The sequence below is a fragment of the Opisthocomus hoazin genome, chromosome 23, assembly GCF_030867145.1.
Source record: "Opisthocomus hoazin isolate bOpiHoa1 chromosome 23, bOpiHoa1.hap1, whole genome shotgun sequence".
Taxonomy (NCBI): domain Eukaryota; kingdom Metazoa; phylum Chordata; class Aves; order Opisthocomiformes; family Opisthocomidae; genus Opisthocomus; species Opisthocomus hoazin.
In genome coordinates, this window is record NC_134436.1 from 11,972,275 (window position 1) to 11,994,358 (window position 22,084).

Consider the following 22,084-nt stretch of genomic DNA (forward strand, 5'->3'; position numbering starts at 1 on the left):
CGCAGCCCTCTCTTCTCCAGGCTGAGCAGCCCCAGCTCTCCCAGCCCTTCCTCCCAGCAGAGGGGTTCCACCCCTCTGACCGTTTTTGTGCCCTAAAATAACATTTCCAAGAAGGAAGGCGCATAGGTGATGATCGCTTCCAGTTAAATCACAAAGCCTCTTGTAGACGCACCCAGTAAACACTTGTTGGGACTAGAGGAAGACAAGATGTTACTATCTGACAAACTGCGACAATTCATGTTTTCCCGGAGCAGAGATTCCCATTTTTAATAATGGAAACTACTATTATTGAACCCAGCTACCTGAGGTGGTAGAGCATAGAAAGACTCTGTGCGTAAGTACAAGGTGGCTGGAGCCACGTTTTAAGTGGAATTGAGCTTCCAAATTGGGTAAAGAATTGAAACTTTTCTTAGATTGGAAAATTGTGTTAGTCCACAATTTGTCTTTCCCTGCATTTTTCTTACTGTCACAGCTGCAAAACTCTTCAGTGGTTTCCCATCTGGAATATATGAGCACCATTACTGGAGCTTCACACTCAACACAGTGTCCATTTCTCAAAGCTCCGTTTCTCTCGGACTTACAGGGGAAGAATAAATAACTCTCTTCAATATCAAATTGGGATTACAGTTAACAATCACTTGGCAGACCAGAGTAGGTTATTTTAACGAACACATCATTCTGAAATAAGCCTTCCACCATCTGTTCAGTCCCATAATTATAAATGCAAACAACATAATTCATAAATGCACTATAAAACAGAGGGAAAGAGAGAACAGCTTAAGATGACTGTTTGTTAGTTATTCTGGACAGTGATGCATCTGCTTACTTTATTCCTGTTTCAGGAGCGGGTACAAAACAGTCTTTTAATTCTGTGTGTTATGGCAGCCCCTGATCCGCAGTGAATGACTGCCGGTAGGTGACAGAGATGTAAAGTGCGGTACGGTTTCCGGCTGGCATCATTATTTAGCCACGTCTGTGACGGAAGCGCCCAAGAAAGATGACACAGACCGTCCTGGATCCCAGTGGGCCAGGAACAAACTCTGAGCACGTGTGTCGGAACAGCAGGAACGAGCCTGGGACGTTGGAGTGCCCTCCAGCGTGACAAGAGCTAAGGGTCAAGATCACAGCGCTGTTTTCTCCCTCAAAAGATGCTTTTGACATTTTAGAAAAATGGGAAATCTGGGGGGGCAGTCTGAAAGTTGAGAAGGCCGTCAACATAAAATCCAAGAATCTCTGGAATTTGCTATTTTAATTTGTGACAGTTTTCATTTTGAAAGGCAAAAAATATTTTTTTTAATCTGAAACACACAAAATGTCAAAATGTGAACAAAATATGTTGTTTCATTCCCATTTTCAGTTGAAACATATGAATATAATCCAAATTAAGTGTATTTTCATGAAATATTCAATTTAAATACAGCTGCATATTTAATTTTCAAAAGGTCAGCGCAGAATTGTTCCTCTCTCACAATTACCAGGTTCACAGACTCCACATGATTAAAAGCTTTCTAGTAACTGCAGTCTCTGGGCTGAGTGACTCATGCTTCCAGCCATTAAAGTGAACTTCCAGATTTTGCCATCAGCAGACAATCTTTACAGCAAGACAAGAACAGTACCCCCCACCTACTCAACATGATTCCTGGGGCAAAAGGGAGCCAGAAATTGCAAGCTCGTTCTGTCTTTTTGTTGACACGTGTTGACACTACAGAGCAACATAAATCAATTTCATATTCAGTGCTGCAAACCCAGCAATACATCTAATAATTCTAGGGTGAAGAGCTCCTGTGGTTTCTCTGTGGGCTTCTCATGTCCTCCTGTTTCTGCGATGAGCAAGGTCCTTGCCAGATTTCCTAGCGATCGGTTTAAGCTTCTTGTATCTCGTCCCTCTGACTGACCTGCAACCCGGAGGAGACCAGCGCTTGTCGAAGGTGAGTTTGCTGGAGGTCGGTCTTTCACTGCACCCCTGCGTGACTACCCGTGGTCTGCTCTGTCCGACAGCAGCCAGTGCAGAGGGAATTTGCCTTCTGAATGAATGGGAAACAAATAAATATAAAAAGAGTGCAAAAACTGAGAAAACACAATGAGAACTGCTCCAGCAGAGCTCCCTCAAATATCAGACAAATTCCTTTAACTCCCCAGAGACACTTCACGTTCATCTCTCGTGCGCCTTCAAGTGCCGGGCTCCCACCCAAGCGGGATTTCCAGCGAGAGAAACCCCGGCGTGGGGATGGTGGAGCCACTTCGGCCGGCGGCTGCTTCTCCTCGGGAGCTGAGTGAGCCCGGAGGGCAGGCGAACGTCTCCGTGCCCTCCTCCTGCGACTCCGTCTCCTCACTGCAAGCTGGCAGCCTGCAGCGCCCGTGGAGATACGGTACGGTTATCTGAGCGACGCGGCTCGGGTGGATGATTTGCTAAGTCGGCTGCTGGAGCTGTGGTGGAGAAACAGCCGACCAGACACAGTCGGTGTCTGTCTGTCCGTCCCTGCGCAGCCAGGCCCGGGAAAGCACGGGAGCGGGGCCAGGAAAATGAAGCCGGTGCTCTGCCATTAGCCTTGCAACAGGGACCTTCCTTTGCCTTCAGTGTCTTCTGTTCCACTCCTGGGGAGGGATCACGTGTTTTCTGTGGGTAAAACCCATCTAGCAGTGGCTCTGCTGTCTCAAGCGACATCAGTCTGTCCCCAAAGAGAAAATATTCCTAAATTCTTAAAATGCCCTAGCCAAATTTGACGTCTGTCCTAGACTTGCTATTTATTTGGTTTTTTAAATAAAGAGGAGCAAATATCAGTGGACCACTGCTCCTTAGAGATGATGCAGTCCTTTAGGAAAACATGAGTAAAATGCACAGAAATATCATCAAAAGTTCAGTCTTCCAATTACAGCTGAATGGTGAAAATCTGGATCTCGGGAAAACATTTGAATTGCTAAATTATTTATATGGATATGACAGCAATGTTGATTTTAAAGTCCTTTGTAGTCAAATATAAATTTTGTCTCTTATCTCATGACAAGTGTTTATTTTTTTGCACTCTTGAGCAGTTATGCCGAATATCTTAATTATCTTTAAATCAAATAATGCTGTTCAGACCTTGGGAGCTGGAATTAAGCACTCATCATTCTCTACTAAATTTCAGTTAGAGGTTTTAAAAACAGCTGTCTCCAGCCCACATAATCCAGCCCTTGGTACATTTTGTAAGGCTTCTACATGCCTCCTCAGATTTAAAATTAGCAGACAGCTCTCCAAGTAAGCAAAGCCCTTGAGTGAGAGAAACATACCGCTGGGGGAAAAAAAAAATTGCTTTCTCTGTATCTGACGAGTTACAGAAAACAAAGCAAGCATCTATCAACAGGTTTGGCTTCTCTCCTTCCCTTTTCCTTTGTTCCATCGTTCCTGAAGGATGTTTTCCTTTAGCTGAAGCTCGCCTGGCCCCCCCCCCCGACAGGCCAGCTCTGGGTGCTGCTTCCTCTGCTGGCCCGCAGCTCCCGGACGGGTTCCCCGACCGTCTCAGCCAGGCGTGGGTCACGGCATTCCCGCACGGTGCCAGGAAGGCCGGCGGAGCTACGCGAGGGATGTCCTTATTTTTGTGTTTACAGTAGAAACATATCTTTTTTTAAGGAGGGTGTTTAAATCCTTTTAAAAGTGCAGGCAAATAATAAACTGAAATATGATTCTGATACAAAACGTCAAAACATTTCAGCATCTTGGTTCCTTTTCATTTTCTCCTGCTCTAAACATTTGCTGAATTTAACCCAGTCAGTCTGTTTCCCTGGAACTGCAACTGTTCATTACATCTTCCTTTATTTATTCTTTTTATTGCCAGGCTCTATTAATGAATTTGGTCTAAGAAAAATTACAGGAACCTATTTAAGCTACTTTCATTTCAACAGCTAATCCCAGCGCACTGCTGTTTTGAGAAGACTCTTGTTCCACGAACGGAGGAAAATCACACTGCTGTCTCTGGTAGAGGGCTGAACACAACCCTTCGCGTGGCAGAGGAAATAGATAGGCTAGAGATTGATTAATGGAGATAACTAATTAGGAGCCTGGCCTGAGTCAGCCAAGGTGTTTCACATAGATCAGCAAAGAGGCAAAGAGTCGAATTCAACAAAAAACCAGGCTGAAGGAACGCATTTTTTGTATGTCATTATCTCTGGGCATTGGCTAAAACCTTTTGCATGACGATATGAAGTCTCGTTGTTGTATTGAATAATAACCTCTTCAGGCGGTAATTACATTCTTGATAGACATCAAAAGTTAAAAACAGGAACACGACTACAATATACTTTAACGCTAAGCAAGCAGACACATGCTAAATGTGCTAATAAGAACAAAGATCAGCCAGTGAGCTGTTTTAAGAGATTCTTGACAGAAGATTACCAGGGACTGGGGACACCTCAGGACTGCAGAGGTGGCTTTTCCAACAGTTCCTGCCTGCCTGCGGGCAAACCGTGCCACTTCACTGAGCCTTCTTTCAGCGGGGATAAACCAGAGACAATACTACTGCCTCTGAGTGCCCTGTCTTTAGATCTGGGCCTCTTTGGGACAAGCACTGCATCATTTCAGATACGAACAGTGTCTGGTACAACTAAATCATCATTTCGTTCAGGGCTGCGGTGCTCCAGCAGCAGCAATTCATCACTTACATAAAAATAGTTTGTTTGAATTTTAAAATGTCAGAAATGCATTCCAGGACAGAACAAGGTACAGCTGCAGGAAAGGTGCTTTATTTATCGAAGAACTTCTTTCCTCCACTAAATCCTTTGCACCCTCAGAGGCTGGGAATACCCTGCCTCCGGGTCACCGACCGTAACGATGCTCTCAGGCTGGCGAAATAGAAGCAGGAGATGACTGAGTTTGGTTTGGACCTGCTGTTTCTCATTGCAGTGTCTCAGTAAGTAGATTCTGCCTTTCCCCTGGTTCTTTTAGCAATGCTCATGAAAAGGCTGAAGCCTCCGTGCACCGTAACGGTCGCGCTGCGGCTCTGCAGCGCTGCGCTCGTGATGCCACGTCGGGACGGGACGCTCCCTTCGCACAGAGCAGCGCCCACCAGCAGCTCTCCTCTCTTCTGCTGACTACGTAACGCTGCTGTCCTGGTTTAAACATCAGCATCTTGGTTTTACCTGACATAATTGGCACAGGCTGCCCAGGGATGTGGTGGAGTCACCATCCCTGGAGGTGTACAAAGAACACGTAGATGTGGCACTTTGGGACGTGGTTTAGTAGGCATGGTGGAGAAGGGCTGGTGGTTGGACTTGATGATCTTAGAGGTCTTTACTAACCTTGATGATTCTATGATTCTACAATTTCAGACACGGGGAACGGCTGAGACTGGCCAGGCATCGTGCCTGTGGCCCTGACCCACACTGAGCAGGTTTGTTTTCCATTGCCTCCAGTGGAGATTGCTCCCAATGTCCATCTGATATTTGTCACTGTTGGACGGTTATTAACTATAACAGGGATGTTGCTAAGATATGCCTGAGATTTTTGACAACTTTTAAGCAAGAACAGCAAACAATCTCTGAGTGGGGCGAGGGAGAGGTGAGAAATGCCAGGCGTGATCCCTTTAGCATACACGTTTGTGACCGAGTTTATATAGCTTGGGATCTTCCCGCCCGCCCCTTTGCTGGCTCTTGTCTCATGAAACCAAACCCTTCAGGAGGAAGCAGCTGAACAGGTTACATTTTTCAGCATAAAGCAGTGTCACCACTGAGAAGGTTACTGCTTTGCGAGATGGTTACCAGACCCCCAAGAGTCAGAATCACTGAGCTGCGGATGGTTTGGTGGCTTTTCAGACATGAGCCAACGGGGCTCAGCTGGACCTTAAACAAACCAGGTAACCCACTTAAACATCACTGCTGTGAAAGTTGTCCTCTGCTGCCAGCCCGACCCAAGAAACAATGCTCAACTGGAAATGAGGGTTCTGTTTCCCAGGGGCCGATAAACTCCCATTGCTGTTCCTCCTGTGCTCCCGTGGCCTGACTGCATTTTCCCTTTCATGCTCAAGCAGGTGCCTGTGCCTTCCAGAGCTGTCAAACCTGGCAGCTTTCAAACAGCAGAACTCGCTTTAAAAATAATCATCAGCCTCATTATACCATTAGCAGCTTTGATCCTGCCAGAACAATAGCTGCCACCTTTCTCCAACACGTCCTAAATGCATCTCACGCTTCCTCGCTAGAAAGATCAGCCGTTTGTGTCTCACCTCTCTGGGTGCACGGAGGAGTCGCAGGCAGCCCCGTGCGGAAGAACACCCGGCGCAGGGTGCGTGAGGGGGTGCTGCCGCTCCGCTCCCCCCGCCCCGCTCGCGGAGACCTGCTGGGGCTCGGGCACCCCCCGCCCGCTCCCCACCGCTCCAGGTGCTGGGCAGCGCTCTGGATCTTACACAGAAAGATGGCGACAGCTAACGCCCCTCCTGACCCCCCCACCTTGGCTGCTGAGCTTGACTTCTGCAAAATACCAGCACACGGTGCGATAGTTTAAACATAAGCCTGCTTTGCTTTTGGTTTAGGGCTGCTGAGACAACGTCCGGAGAAGCAGCCTTGGATCTCACGTCAGAGCGAACTGGGGGGAGAAGGAAGGTCCCCAGGCACCTGGGCCGAAAGGTACTTCTTCCTTGTTCTGACAGGTCCAGTGGAGGCATTAGAGACGTGACAGAGATTATCAGCTACCCCCCGCCTCCTCCCTGCTGATACAGGGCTGCACCGCTTGCCATCACTTTATCCAGCCTAATTTTGATCATCTAAAGGGTGTTTCTACAGTGGTTTCCTCAAGAGACTGCTCCATGTGCTAACAGACATCATCACTGGCTGCCTTTGCTGACAGTCATCCTAATTATGCCTGTTGTATCTCCTGGCTTGGAGTTTTCTCTTTTCCCAGCCTCCTTATCCTTCTGTCTTTCAGATGCTTGACCCGAATGATTTTTACCAGTTTCCCTGTTTTCCATCGCAGGACATTCTGCTCAACTTTAGCAAAAGGCCTTGGACTTTGCATATTATTAACGTAAACGTGATGACAACTGGTGATGGAAAACATGGGATCCACACAGCAATGAAGATGATGGAGTCAGTCCAGAGGTGTTGACTTCTTCCATCACAGATCTGCAACTTGTTAATGTTATAATAGTTGATGTTTCCGCAAAAGAAACAGAAGCTTGGGCACTGAAGGACAGAAAGTAAGCTAACTTCAAAATCAACAAAGGAGCTATTTGTGTTCAGTGATCTAAGTCCATTTTCTAATTATAAACACCAGGATAATGAAGCAAGCAAATGAGTGAGGCCATCTAATGCCATGCTGCAGAAGATGGGCACTTTCCCCTTTTTCTCACGTTAACTCCGTATTTCCATTTCTCTTTCATTAATGCTAAGTTTGGCACTACATTGTCTGCTCTAATTACCTTACAGTTCATTTTTGCACCATAATTAATACAACACTCATATGAGGCCTAAATCTGATAATTAGGAGAGTATTTGGAAGTGCTCACTTACGTTAGACACACAGGATCACATTAAGCACAGTTTATAACTACCCGCAGACGCGATGGCTCATCATAGGCTTCTGGGTTTTTAAGCAAGGTGTTTCAATTACTGAAGCACAAGCAGGATCAATTAAGAATATTCAAATGGGAGATAATGAATGTTTTTTTTATAAATGGAGATCTCGCAACTGGCATAATTGGATCTTTCATCTGCTAGGAAAAAACTACAAGCGATTCGTCAAGGCTGTGGAATGAAACAGTGGCAAAAGCCCTTGGAGCCGTCTCCTTGCGCAGCGGAGACGCCACAGTCTCCAGCCGTGCCGCAGACCAGCAGCCGTGAGCCGCAAGACCGACAGAATTCTGTTTGTCGGGCTTCCAGCGCGCCACGGGGTTCAGAGCTGCAGCTCCCTGCGAAACGGGTGGCTCTCCTGCGGTGACACAGCCAGTGAAAAATGACAGCTGCAGCTTGTTGAAATCTTCTGGCAAAAAATTCTTCATCATCTCATGTGTCTACTTTGTGTGTGCAGTGGCAGAACTTTTTTTGTGTCAAAACAAGACTTTCTCTAAAGAATTATGTGTTTTATAACAAAAGTCTAGCATATGCACATTGTTAATGTCAGTCACTACTTTCAGTCCCTTTCTGAAGAGCAAACTACCGCAAACTCCCTCAGAGCATCTGGGGCTCACGCGTGTTCCCTCCCACTCCGCAGCCTGCCGGCGGGGTTGCTGGTCACCAGGGCATGTATCATCCTTCCCTGCCTTCGGCAGGGCTCGCTCACGCACCTGCCCATGCGATGCCTGTGGGTTTGTATCCTGGGAATGTCTGGATATCCCAAAAGTCGCGTCAGGAAGCTGGCCGTATCTTAAGGCACCTGATGATAAGATCGGAAAATTGTATTTCCTGGTAACGGAACAAGGACACAAAAATTAAATAACAAAATACAGTATTAAGATCAAAATTAATAAGAAAGATCCTTGTTGGTGCCTTTGACATCTCAACTCTGACCTGCTTTGCTTTAGGTTAAGTTGCAGTAAGCCTCGCTAAGGTAAAGTTTCTTTGGCGACGGCAGCTGCTGCCCGTTCCCGGCTCTCCATCCTGCTCCTGGGGAAGGACGGGTCAGACAGCAAGCACCGCGTTTCACCACGCTGTCCTGAGTGGAAGCTGCTGCTCCTCTCTCCTCCTTCCTCCTTTTTTTCAACCAATATGTCTGTGACACGCGCTAACTAGTACGCTCCTGGTTTTAGACCACTTCTCTCTTACAGCCCACTGGGTATGAATTTGTAAAACTTTATACCTCATATTATGAAAAATACCAACATGGCAAACTTTTGAGCTGTGCTCATATCTGGTTTATTTTGTAGGCATTTTATTAGGACTAAATGTCATACCACAGATGGTGACATTGGAAGTGGGTGCTTAATTTGAGCAAAATCTGCACATTCTCCTCCATACAGGCTTGGTTTGGTACATGCACACCGCGTTTTCCCTCAGCGCGCTCAGGGCAGCAGCAGACCCTCCGTGCTCCCTGTCCTACGCTGTCCTCCTATACACGACCCAGGCAAACATCAGTTCCCTGCATCACTTTCACAGACAGTTGCTCCTCGTTTTAGCTTCGTTAAAACCGGTATCAAAATAAGCCAGTAAGTACATATTGCTCGGTGGCTGTGTTTTCATTCCCCTGTTGTTCTTCAGGAAGGATGATGCTTCGTTTGCTCACCCGCCTTCCCTGCCAAGAGCTATTTCACAGCTAGGTTAGATTGTCTTCAGGAGTGTGCTGGGGAGGACAGGAGGTGCCTTTGACGGCTTCTTCATTTCAATATGATTCAGAGGTTGCTAAGTCCCCATTTTCTGTTAGCTATATCCCCAAACATCCTGTGATGATAGCATGTTATCTGACTGCAGCCTTTCCCATCTCAACAGGAGCAGTTCCTGGATATCTGCTAGCGAGGATCTCGTGCGAGTGATGCCAGCTACTGCTCCCCTCCAGGCTCAGGGGCCCTCTGAACTGCTGTGTGCAAAAGGACCCGAGGAAAACATTTTCTCATTTGAGCATCATAGCAAGCGAAACCTCATCTCTTGTAAGATGTATAAAAGAAAAATGTCAAGCTCAGTCTGAACATTTGCACACCCCATGTCCAAGGATGCTTCTCCAAGTGTCAGGAGAGGCAAAAATCTGAAGAGGAAAGAGCATAGCTGCAAACAATTTCTAAGTTTTGGGAGGGTGGGTGGAATGCAAGAAACTAGGGAGCATAATCAAAAATAGATATTTGTTCTTTGGTGGGTTTCATAAAGTAAGAAGAGCCCTAGGCAATCTCTTTTGAGATCCTCTGTTACACAAATGCCTTGTAGATTGGAGCATGACACTTAGGAACTGTATTGATCAATGTATTGATTTTGGTCACAGGAGGAGGTAACTAGTGCAACCACAATATCTGGCAATCAGCGGGGAGAAACGATGCGATTCACTGATAAAGTCATATTCCTTCCCCGGCTGACACAATTAGATTTTCAGTTTTCTTGCAGAAATACAGGGTGGGGAAATTAAGATTCAGGTGAAACTAGTCATTTATTCTACTTGATGTAAAGTGAAATGCTGTCAGAAAACAATCCAAAGATATTTCATGAATATTGAGTCTTTGGATTGACTCAGCCAAGTTTGAGTCCTTTAAGAGTATGCGAAGCTCTGGAGTTTGCTGGAATGGGTCTGTGGAATATATATATTTTCACTGGCATTCAAGTCACATATCGTAGTTACACCTGCAAATGGCAGATGACAACAAGAGTATGCGGTACCTAAATCCGAACGCTGTCAAGACAGACCATAAACATACTTGTCATTTGTGCTGTGCCAACAGTCGTTGTGCGTTTTAAATGTCATACGGATTCAGAATCAAGAGACTGATTTGCTTCAGATGGGACAGGTGAGCCCAAAGTCACCAGATTTTGTTACTGGCAAATTCTGTTCTGCAAAGCCAGCTTCGTCAAAGTCTCATGGCTTCCTAGCCCAGTAAGAATCCTTCTGCACAGCCGAGGTAGCTCAGGAAGCACGAGATCCCAAGCCCAGGCGCCTGGGAAGAAGAGCGGATGCCCCAGCAAGCCTTACAGGTGCAAAATCGCCCTTCGGCCCACAAACAAAGCTCCTGTCTACATGAGAGCTGCTGTTAGCTTACTTAAGGAATGTCTTTACAGTCTATCCAGCACAAGAACTGTCAGCTTCTCATTCAAACAAAGACTGTTTAAAACATAAAACCCAAACCAGACACGAAGTAAGCAAAGCCCTTTCTGTCTTTTTCCTTGGTTTATGCTGGTGTAGGTCCTTCAGCCTGAGCCAACGAGGTTGTACTGGTCAGGTCTGCTTCACGGGGTGGAACCCTGACCATGCCCTTGCAGCGTTTTCGCTGAAGACGTCTGCTTACCTGGGTGAGCTCTGCCCTGTCTTTGTCACCAACGGGGTCTCAGGCTGCTGCTGCCCGAGGGGCTCCCAGACTGAAGGAGGATACTCAGAGAGGAAAAGCTGCTCTGGCAGTCCAACACCGCTATGAAAACACGCTGGAACATTCAGGTAAGACTTGAAAAACCTTTTCTGAGAGATCAGATTGTGCCCGCTTGCCACCGCAGTGAGAGGCTCTGTACATGCTGCCTCGGAGGCTGATCCCTTTGGGCAGAGCTGGTGTTCCCACACCAGGCTAATGACAGAGGCGGTTTCTTTCTCCTCTCACATAACAAATCTCTCATTGGTGGCCCCACCCCATCAACATATGGACCTGATGTCCAGAGCACCACGGTCCTACGCTGCACAGTAATTCAGATACGTCGCTGACCCCACCGTACCGCGGCTTTTCTGAGCCTTGGCATAAGCTGGAGGAATGTCACCCTCTGTCTGTGTCTCTTCGTGCTTGTACCTGCGTGTGTAAATACTCTATTTGCACACACCCGCTGTTAACACCAGGCTACTTGATTTCTTTTCGTCCTTCTGCAGATACGAGTATTCCTTCAGGGCTCACAAAACCAGCAGCCCCTACCTGTCCGTTGCTTTATATAGTGCCTTCAAATTTAAAGTGCAGAAGGAAACAAACAAGTTCAAACTTCTGAAGGTTGTGATGTCCCCTTCCTTGGTTGCCTCTAGATCTCTCTATTTTCTGCTTCAGAGGAGACGACAGAGTCTATAAATCTCTGCCTTAGCCTCTGCTTTGGTAAATAAACGTCACCCAGATTTATGTTTGTTCCCATTCTTAAGGAAAAGCAAAGCAATGATACTTGTAGCAAATGGAACAGGAAATTGCATTTCAGCCAGCCGGTTTCTAATGCTCAGCTACAACAGTCGCCCAACAATAAACCCAGTTTTGTACCTACAATTCTTTGGGTTACATTGAGGCAATCTAAAATGCACTTTGCCCAATAACATAGCGAAAGATCGCACCCCTGCACGATTAGCATGACAGTTGCCACGTGTATGAGCTACAGCAAGGTTTTACCCCCTTTTTATGTAAAATTACCTCTGTTTCTATAAAGATGTGAAGGTGTATTAGCCCTTATAAGAGAAATAATAAGAGCTGTGCTGGACTTTGCAGACATTTGTTCTTTAGTATTTTTATCAATGCTCATCCTATGTCTTTTGCTTGCACTTCCATTGCTTCTTAGAATGGTCTGACAGTACTAATTATTTTTAAAAGTGATTATTCTAGAGCAGAGATCTCTGATTCAGCCAAAGCATGTGGTTTTTACACACTGCGCCTCTAAGCCGTTTGCTTGTCCTTGTAATCACTTGTTAATTATAAGTGAGCAAATCCAAATGTTTACCTTTGAGTGTCTAAATTGTGGCACTGTTTTCCATCCAGAACTGGGCTATCTTAAAGCTAACACCTGAGAACAGAATTTATCTGGGGCGGACATCGTCACACCCCTGGCTAATGAGCACAGTTGACAAGTGTGATTTCAACCATGCATTGCAGTGAAATTAAAAGTTTCCAAACATCCCCGGTGATACCGAGAATATCATCACTGCACTCCTGGTTAAATGTTCTTGTTTCGAAGGGAGACTTGACCCTGACAGCTCTGAGTTTCTGCTCTCGTTGCTACACTGAAAGAATAAACAGCACAGCATAGCATAGCATAGCATAGCACATCATAGAATAGGATAGCATAGAATAGGATAGCATAGGATAGGAATGGAATAGAATAGAATAGAATAGAATAGAATAGAATAGAATAGAATAGAATAGAATAGAATAGAATAGAATAGAATAGAATAGAATAGAATTTCCCTTCCAGCTGGCCGAGTACACTATTGTAAAGTAAGGCTAAACCAACAAGTAACAGACCCTCAGGCGCTCACTGCTGTCTCTCCCTTAGAATTCACCGATATCGAAAGTCAGAAGGATGTGAAGGACTTGGGACGCTGAAGACTCTGAGCCAAGGCAGCAGCTTCCCCTGCCACCGTGACAGAGCAGCCAGCCTGGGCTTTCCCAGCTTCTCTGGAAGCCGTGGAGCAACCAGCCCCGGGATGCCTCGGGAACTGCCTGCACGGTCACAGGGAGGGTTAGCAAGAGCCAGACAACCGCAAACCCCACAGCGGTCAGTGCACAATCACACCAGTTGTGCTAGGGAACCACAAGATCTTTGGGATCAGACACTCTAAGCAAGTTTTTGGATCACAGAGGTTTTTCTTTCAGCAGCCAGCTCTCCTCCCCAGACCGCGTGCTACTGCAGCCCCACCGAACGGGTTTACACATCACGATCCCCACACGGAGCTGCCTGGCCGCTTGCAGCCAAATCTCTTGGTGCTTCACCTCATAGCACAGCAGAGGAGTCTAGGATGGGTCACCTGAAAAATAAGCCTTGCTTAGCAAGCAGAGACAGCGATTATACTGTCCCTGTGCTCCTAATGCAGTCAGGAAATTACTTTGCAACAAGACCACAAGACCTGGGGGCTCCAGATAGCCTCGTCACCTCATATACCATCCAAAAAGCAATTCAGTTACCGACATGGAAGTAATTTCAGCTGACCTTATTGGTGCAAAGAGTGTTTTTCTTGCTGAGCTTTACAGCTTTTGAGTGATTGAAAAGCACTAAGCAAGATCTTACAGTGATTAACAACAGTCTGAAAAACATGTTTTCAGCCACAAAACGTGGTGATATATTGCCACTTAATTTCCATGGGACTTCCCAAACTGGCTGTGAACATGCCCTGAGGACACAAACCCAGGACATTGTGGTACCGAGACCTCAGACTATTTAGGAGGATGCCTGGCTCAAGGAAGCAACTATTTTCAAAAAATGAGGCTGTCATAGCTGAGAAATAAAATACGGAGGGAGGCTATCTATTGGGATCGCCTACTATACAGGCATTAGGTTTGCAAAACCAGAAGCTGAGAAAAAAAAGGTATTGGGAGACCCAAGAATAGCTGCAGATTTCTGCCTGGGACACGGGCGTGCCCTGAGCACCTGTATAGCAAGAGGACATCGCAGCCAAGGCACAAAAGGTGTGACACTGTAATAGGTCAAACGGGGATTTCTGGGCAGGGGTTCCCCAGTTCTTGTTAAAAAAAAAAATCTCTAGCTTGCTTTTACTTTTATTTTAGTTTGACCCAGAACAACTAAGCTTCATGCTTTGTTTTCATGGGAGAGACGACTAAGGATTTCCCTCCTGGAGTAAGGACGGATGACACTGATTGCTGCAATTATCCTTTCATTCTGAATAGGACAAGAAACGCTAATTTCTTCCAGCCGTCCCATACACCTGGTGTGCCTGGAGTGTGATAATTCTGTCACACAGATAAACTGCGCTGCTATCAGAGCAAAGGATGAGGGAAATAAAGGACACACCAATCTAGCTGCTGTCTCAGGGAGGGCTTGTAAAGGAAATCTTCTGTATATTTTGGCAGTGCTTTATCTGTGCTACCAAGCCTCCAGCTGCCAAGGTCTTAACGCCTAGCTAGTTAACAGGCATGCCTGTGTTTGGGCAAAAAAAAAATGCTGTGTTCCAGGAGCTAAACACAACCTCCTGAAACAAACTCGGTTGGTGAGGCTGCCCTAGCAGCGTTACTGCACAGCACGGTCCCAGTATGCGCCTTCATGAATCCAGCACGTCACAGCCACTTTGTCTGTCCAGTTTTGAATTGCTCAGCTCCATCTTCTCCAGCTGTAAATCATGTTGCTTAATTAATATCTTAATTAAGTGTTGTGGGCATCTCTCGAGCTTAGTTATCTCTTTATTTAATTAAAGTAACATACCATATAACGTTGCCTGTTTGACGGGATGTTTTGCACAACAGTTCAATCCAGAAACTGGAAGAATTGCTTCGTACTTAGAGTATGTTTCTAAACGGGTGGCCAAGTAACCTGCATGTTTGTCACAAATGCCTGGGCTTGTTAGTCATCGTAATCTATTGCTGGTATTATGTACACAGAATCGGGAACAAATTGCCCAGTTCCGTGGCGCTGAGAGCTCCACAGGCTCCAGGAGAGTTTACAGTTTCGCTCGTGTTCCATAAACATTTACTCCCTGGGAACTGGCCCCTCTCTGCACCCCCGGCCGCACCGTGCCGTGGCCTGAGCTGCCCCTGGCAGGGACCGACTGCCCGGGGACCCCGGCGCGACTCGCGTCGCAGCAGAACCAGCGCAGCGCAGGACATGGCGAATGGGACATCTCCCTCCCCGCCGCCTGCCTGCGTATCTTCACAGCGCCATGCTCGTGTCTTCTCCCAGCAAAGCCCAGAGCTGCTGGCCTCCCCCTTTTCTTTGCCAAACAGAAGGTGGGTCAGCAAAAAAATCGATCATTACGGCAAAGCTGTTGTGGGATGGACAGAGCCGAGCGCAGCCCAGGGACTCCCCCCCGCAGACCGCAGCCCCCCGCTCCTGCGGCACGGCCGGGCTCCGCTCTAACCCTAACCCTAACCCTAACCCTAACCCTAACCCTAACCCTAACCCTTCGCCGTCACGCTGCTCCCGCTCGCCGCGCAGGGCTGTCACCCCGTCAGCAGCGCCAGCGGGGGCACACAGACCAGACCCCGACAGCTGGCTGCGGAAGGCCAGCACCTTCGCCCACCCACCCAGACACAGACACTCAGTCAAACACACTTTACCATAAAAGCACAACACTCGCTAAAGAAAAACATGCAGAGCCGGACCGGTTCGCTACCAAAACTGCCATGAACTTTCTGCTTCTTCCTGAAGCGAGCGGAGAGGTTTGGATGCATCCGCAATCTCTCCACGTGCAGGACGCTGGGGGTTTCTGCTGGTTAGGAGACTGATCAGAACGTGGTGATCCTTGGAGATTCAAAAATAAGTACTGAGGGGGAATTACTCCCAAGCAGCACGAAGCTTTCATTCACACTCCAGGAATCGGCTTCATCCAAATGGGGAGAAAATCCAGCTGGCTCAAAGCCCTTGCGAGCTTAAATGCTGGTTTTCCGGTACACATGGCAGTACCATTCAAAGAGCTATGACAATGATACTGTTTATAGCTCTGAAAATGGCGCTGCCATCCGCACCACGGTGCAGCGGCTCTCATCCCCGGGACGCGGCTCTGCAGCGGGACCCGTCCCGTGCCCCGCTCTGCTACGTGCTGAAGTGTCCTGCTAAAACACCGCGCAGCTCCCGGGTCCTTAGGCAAAAAAATGAGCACGGATTTTGGCTGAGAACTCCCTGCCATCTCAAAGCAAAGCGCCCTCGAGGCTCCCGTCGTGGCTGTCTGGAGGAGAGGACAAGGAGGTGCCGGCCGCGTGGGCTGCTGCTGCGGCCGCTGCGGCACCGGCCCCTGTGAGGCTGAGGGCGCAGCATGGTGACACAGGCACACGGACACCCCACGGACGTGTGCCAGCTTCCTCCTCTGCCTTGCGGCTTAACACAGGAAAAAAGGGAACGCCTTCCTCTCTTTCCCGATTCCCCCCGTGCACGTTTTCTTTCCTTCGCTTTTATCAACGCCAAGACGCTGCGTGGAAGCGCGCGGCTCTCCCCGCCCGGGCCAGCCAGCGAGCGCTGCACAGCACTGGGCGTTCCATCCTCCCGGAGAACAAGCTCGTGGCACTCGCAGGGCATGACGCGCGCTGCACCGACCGAGCAAACCGCCAGGTATCTGCTTTCCAATTAATCCCAGCGTGCTGCTGGCAACGGAGCGCTGATCATTATTATTGCCCTTTCCAGCTGGAAGCCAGTTCTAGGCTGGGTACTTCCAGCTGCCCTTTGAGAGCAGTCTTCAGAACGGAAAGATTTATGCTTTGGAAAATTGTGGAGCCCCTCCTTTGTGTTGCTGAAACATCTTTCCAAGACAACTGTTGTATGACTCCAGCCATAAGTCCCACCGGAGATCATCCCTGTCACACCAACGCATTCTTGAAGTAGGAAGAAAGCCAAAAGTGAGTTTTTTCCTTCTCCTTGGCAGTGGCACCCTACCTGCAGTCTCCAAGCATGATTGTGGGAAAAGGTCGGCGTTACAAGTTGAAAACACTTCTTCTGATGTCTGAACCATTCGAATCAGCTGTGTTCCTACAGCAGGCACTGACAGCTTTCCTCTCAGTGCTTCTAAGCCTCAAAAAACCCCAGCAGGATCTCAGATAACTTTTCTGCAGCCTCACTGAACATCTCATCAATAACTACTGTGACAACACCAACTGGGGGATATAGAGAAGGACAAAACGAGAAGCGTCAGAACAAGAAGCAGTTTCATCATCCCAGTTCCATCTCTAGCCCAAGTCAAAGGTCTCAGAGCTGACATCACCCGTGGGGTGACCGTGGCTCGTGGGGTTGGTCGGAGACCGCTGCCACGCTCCGGCAGAGCTGCCTGCGCCACGGCCGTGGGCAGGGAAGCAGAGCAGCTCGCTGGCTGCGACTGCCGGCCGGGTGTTGGCTTGGGCTTCCAGGCCGGCGGGATGGGCACGGCAGCTCCGGCACGGCTCCGAGGATGGGCACGGCAGCTCCGGCACGGCTCTGAGGATGGGCACGGCAGCTCCGGCACGGCTCTGAGGATGGACACGGCAGCTCCAGCACGGCTCCGAGGATGGGCACGGCAGCTCCGGCACGGCTCCGAGGATGGGCACGGCAGCTCCAGCACGGCTCTGAGGATGGGCACGGCAGCTCCAGCACGGCTCTGAGGATGGGCACGGCAGCTCCGGCACGGCTCTGAGGATGGGCACGGCAGCTCCGGCACGGCTCTGAGGATGGACACGGCAGCTCCAGCACGGCTCTGAGGATGGGCACGGCAGCTCCGGCACGGCTCTGAGGATGGGCACGGCAGCTCCAGCACGGCTCTGAGGATGGGCACGGCAGCTCCGGCATGGCTCTGAGGATGGACATGGCAGCTCCGGCACGGCTCTGAGGATGGGCACGGCAGCACCGGCACGGCTCTGAGGATGGACACGGCAGCTCCGGCACGGCTCTGAGGATGGACACGGCAGCTCCTGCACGGCTCTGAGGATGGGCACGGCAGCTCCGGCACAGCTCTGAGGATGGACACGGCAGCTCCGGCACGGCTCTGAGGATGGACACGGCAGCTCCGGCATGGCTCTGAGGATGGACACGGCAGCTCCGGCATGGCTCTGAGGATGGACATGGCATCTCCGGCACAGCTCTGAGGATGGACACAGCAGCTCCGGCATGGCTCTGAGGATGGACATGGCATCTCCGGCACGGCTCTGAGGATGGACACGGCAGCTCCGGCACGGCTCTGAGGATGGACACGGCAGCTCCGGCACGGCTCTGAGGATGGACACGGCAGCACCGGCACGGCTCTGAGGATGGACACGGCAGCTCCGGCACGGCTCTGAGGCACGTCCCGGGGGACCGGCCGTGGGGCCCCGCTGCCTCGCCTGTGCAGCACTGCTCGCTCCCCCAAGCTCCGCGTCCTCGCAGACACAGAGCAGCCCTCCCACGCAGTTTTTACCTTTAGTTTAACAATTCAGGACGGCATCAGAAGTAATTCAGGTTTTCAGAATGAGGTTACTGCAAGGGCTAAAATACCACTTGAGGAGTCCATTTATCATACAGAAATACAAACAACTTCATTTTCTATTCACAGTATAATACCAAAGGCTCTAAAAAACAACACTGTCTCAGAGAAAACATCTGCATAGGTTTGAGCATGTCTTTTCTAAGCAGCATTTTGATTTTAAAGACTCTGCAATACTTTGAATTGGCCCATGAAGGGAATACGTTTAAGGAAGGTGCTGTACTGTTTTATGAAATCATTGGTCAGAAGCACAGCTAATCCTCCTTTTTGACCACTATTTTTTGGGGCTATGGATCTGCTTTCTTTAGGGTTTCAAGAAATGCATGCTGTCAAAACTTCGTAAAGAATTGTTTAAGGCACCAGAGAGTAGGAGCGCGTTTGTATTGCTCTGGCTCTGTAGGCAATCATCAAAGCTCAGCAATGGCTTAAAGAATCTGTTGGAACACTTCTCCCTTGGGCCACTCCTGTGGAGATCCCTTTGGGGACTCCATAAAGCATAGCTCCCTGGCGAAAGGAACTAGCAAGGTTTTTTTCCTAACAGCAATTACTTGTATCAAAATATTGTAGTGCCGGCTCATTCTGCCCCGAAGCTCCAGCTCTCTGCTCTGATTCACAAAGAGAATCTCTCAGCCTCTCATTATCTTTCACCGGTGACACCGGGGCAGAGTCATCCACCTCCTTAACAAAAGAAATGGAGAAATCCACATTAAACAGGAAGGCAGCCCCAAACCAAAGTACTGTTCTTAACTAACTCCATCATTGCAGCCTGCCAGGGCTTCTCAATCAGTCACAATTCCATGTTTTGGAACAGCTAAACTCACTTCTGAACGAGTCATGCAGTTCCGAGACTTCCCTGGCAGCCTGCACGGGGTTTTTCTGCAGACCCTCATCAAAGTAGCGGTGACTTTGAAGACTGTGATAAATAAGGACTGGTTTTATCACTGTCAAATTGTGAAATGCATCTCTGCACCCCTCACAGCCAGGACAGCAGGAGCCCCCGCTGTGAAGGAGCCTGCCACGCCGTGGGGTCAGGTCCCCGATCGCTGCCCGGGAGGCAGAGCAGCACATGGGCAACGGACTGTGCTGATTACACAGGCGTGACTGGCTTGTGCCAGCTGCATTTTGCTGTTTTTTTGTCCTTGCTCCTTGCTGCTTTCTGAAACGGAGCTACTTTCGCTGTTGGCCTGACCTCTAGGGAGACGTTTTTCACTTTGACCAGGAAAGGGTAAAATCCTACTGGCTCAGATCGCTAAGGCTGTGTAACTGCTTAGCACAGCTACAACGGACTGTGTGATGCACAATCAGGATTTTCCTCTCGGGGACTAGCAGAGCAAACGGAGAGGTGTTATAGTCAAGTGTTAGTGGGTCACAGGATTTGGCAGCACCTCAGCTTGGATTGTTCCAGGCAGAGTTAATTATTTTGCTATAAAGCAGAGGTAGCAGAACACAGAGCTGGAGACTGTAGATCACCTTTTCCTTGCTCTCTTCAGCTGAATTTTTTGGAAGAACTGCAGCTGAGCCAGCTTACAGTTAAGAGATGGACATGGCGAGTGATGTTTGTGTAGGAGTAAGGGCACGTGGCTGTGTGGTGGGAAATGACAGTGGAGAAATCGCTAGAGGGAGGAAAGCAGACGCAAGAATCCACATGAGGACATTTGACAAACACCCAGCACAAAGAACTGAAGGAGTAACAGACACTTCAGACATCTATCTCTGAAATTTAGACCCTTGACTTCTGTGCTCAACCCTCATCTAATTACGTGCGCCCAATAAAGTCCCTTAGATCCCACTAAGAGGAGGTGTCCCACCCCTGAGGAGCCCAGGGCCCTTCCAGAAGCTCCTGGACACGGTGAAAGGGTCTGACGGCCTGAACCTGCACTTGCACTCTGCACATGCTTATAACAGACTTGTAAAAATCTGAAGATGACAAGGAGCTGGTCCCAGGCAGTGGCTTAGGTAAAGGAGTAAACTGCAAAATTACAGCCCTCAGGGAGAGAGCTCGTGGGCAGGGGAGCTCTCCCTGAGCTGAGACACCGCCCGTTCACAGCATCCTTCAACGCTGCAGAGCTGGCCGTAGCCGACGCGTGGCTGCAGGGTGCTGGTGCACGGAGCCTGGCGGGGACGTGGCTGGGGCAGCAATCAGCCCCCAGACCCTGTCAGCACCAGGTGCCTCGGTGGAGGGGAGGAAACAGAAGAGCGAGGGTGGGAGAGCAGCACCTCTGGGTGTGGGAGTGGGTGTGGTGATTGGAGGAGGGGTAGCTCAACTGGCTCTTAAACACCCCAGAGCCTCCTCCTGGTCCTTCAGGTCTCAGTGGTGGCTGGGAACTGGCGGATGCTGGGAGTTCCTGAGGTTTTTCTTCCCTTCTGGTAAGGTGCTCTCTGAGAAGTGCTCAGTGTTCCCCTCCTCCTCAGCCAGGGATGATCCCTCCGTTCCTGGGTCCCTACTTCGTGTTAGTCTACTTTAAATTAGCAGCTTCCACCGGCTGCTGTCAGACAGGCATTCTGGCAAGCCCTTGTCGCTGCGGAGCGTCCTTTCTTACAGCCTCCGAGGGGACGGTGCCAGCGCCCTGTCAGCGGTTGCGAGTTCTGCAGTGCAACAATTCCAAGCAGGCTGAGCACCGACACGGGGAGCAGACTGCGGCCTGATCACAGTTCTGACTCCGCGTATGCTGCGTCCTGTCCAGGGAACCCGACCACGGAAAGCTACAGATGGCAGAAACAGAAACTGCACTCTCCACGTTGAACTCTGCTGCTTAAAGCAACTGTTGAAAGCTGCTGCCTCTCCTCAGCATCTGAGCGTCCTAATGAGGGGTAGACAACAGCACTGAAGGGAAAAAGGAGAGAAACCCCCTGCCGGCCACAAATCTGTTGGGCTAATTGGAGGCTTTGTGGGTACTGTGAGGTGCCGTCTCCCCAGGGTCTGCGGCTTCATCGGCTGGATGCAGAGGGCATGGTCTGGAGAGCAGGTGGAAGAATCGGTAACGTGGAGATGCTGGAGCAGCTGTGGGTGCGTGATGCTGAAGGACCAGACGCGTTCTGCGTGGCTACTGACGGAAGACGCAAAAGGCTGGTCAAGTATCAGCTCTTGTGACTTGTCATCACAGTTTTAAGGTAGGGAGATTGTCATCGTCACCACCAAGGTGTTCCTGGTCCCGAAATGGGCTCTGCTCCTTTTCCCCACCCTCCTTCCAGAAACATCTTGAGCAGGAAGCCAATTTCACGCTTACTCCCTTTTTTCTTTTTAACGTTGAGCTCATTGGAGGTGCATGTCTGGAAGTGCCTGGCCCCTGGAGCGTTCCCACGATGCTCGTCCCACTGTGGTGGGAACCCTACACATCATCTGAGGGAGGAGGGAGTCTCAGAGCTGTCAGAAGGTTTGACTGACTTAAGACAGGCACTGGAGTTTTCCACATCCCTATGAGAACATCTCATGGCTGTATTTAAACTCTAGGAATCAGTCCTGCATGCTTTATGGAAGGGTCAGGCTTGGTCCAGCCAAGGGCCACAGAGAGCTCTTCTGTCCCGAGCACAGTCTGTGATCTGTGTTGTTGTGTAGCAATAAGGTGAAGTGAATCCCAGCTTGTCACTGTCCTCCGTGTCTTGTCCTACTCTTCCATGTGGTACCTGCTGCTGAGACCCCGCACTACGGTAACACAGTCCTTCGAGTGAGAA

General features: G+C 49.3%; 1 protein-coding gene across 4 annotated transcripts in view; it reads right to left on the reverse strand.

Moving 5' to 3' along the window:
- HTR4 (5-hydroxytryptamine receptor 4) overlaps window positions 1–22,084 on the reverse strand; it is a 126,042-nt gene that overhangs the window by 10,421 nt on the left and 93,537 nt on the right. The window contains exon 7 of one of the 4 annotated variants that reach the window (XM_075442219.1): window positions 1,352–2,024. The exons of the other annotated variants lie outside the window; for them this stretch is intronic. Within the exon in view, the coding sequence (XP_075298334.1) occupies window positions 1,805–2,024 (220 nt within the window). The 3' untranslated portion in view covers window positions 1,352–1,804. Of the gene's footprint in view, window positions 1–1,351; window positions 2,025–22,084 lie in introns of those variants that run through there. 4 annotated transcript variants of the gene reach the window in all.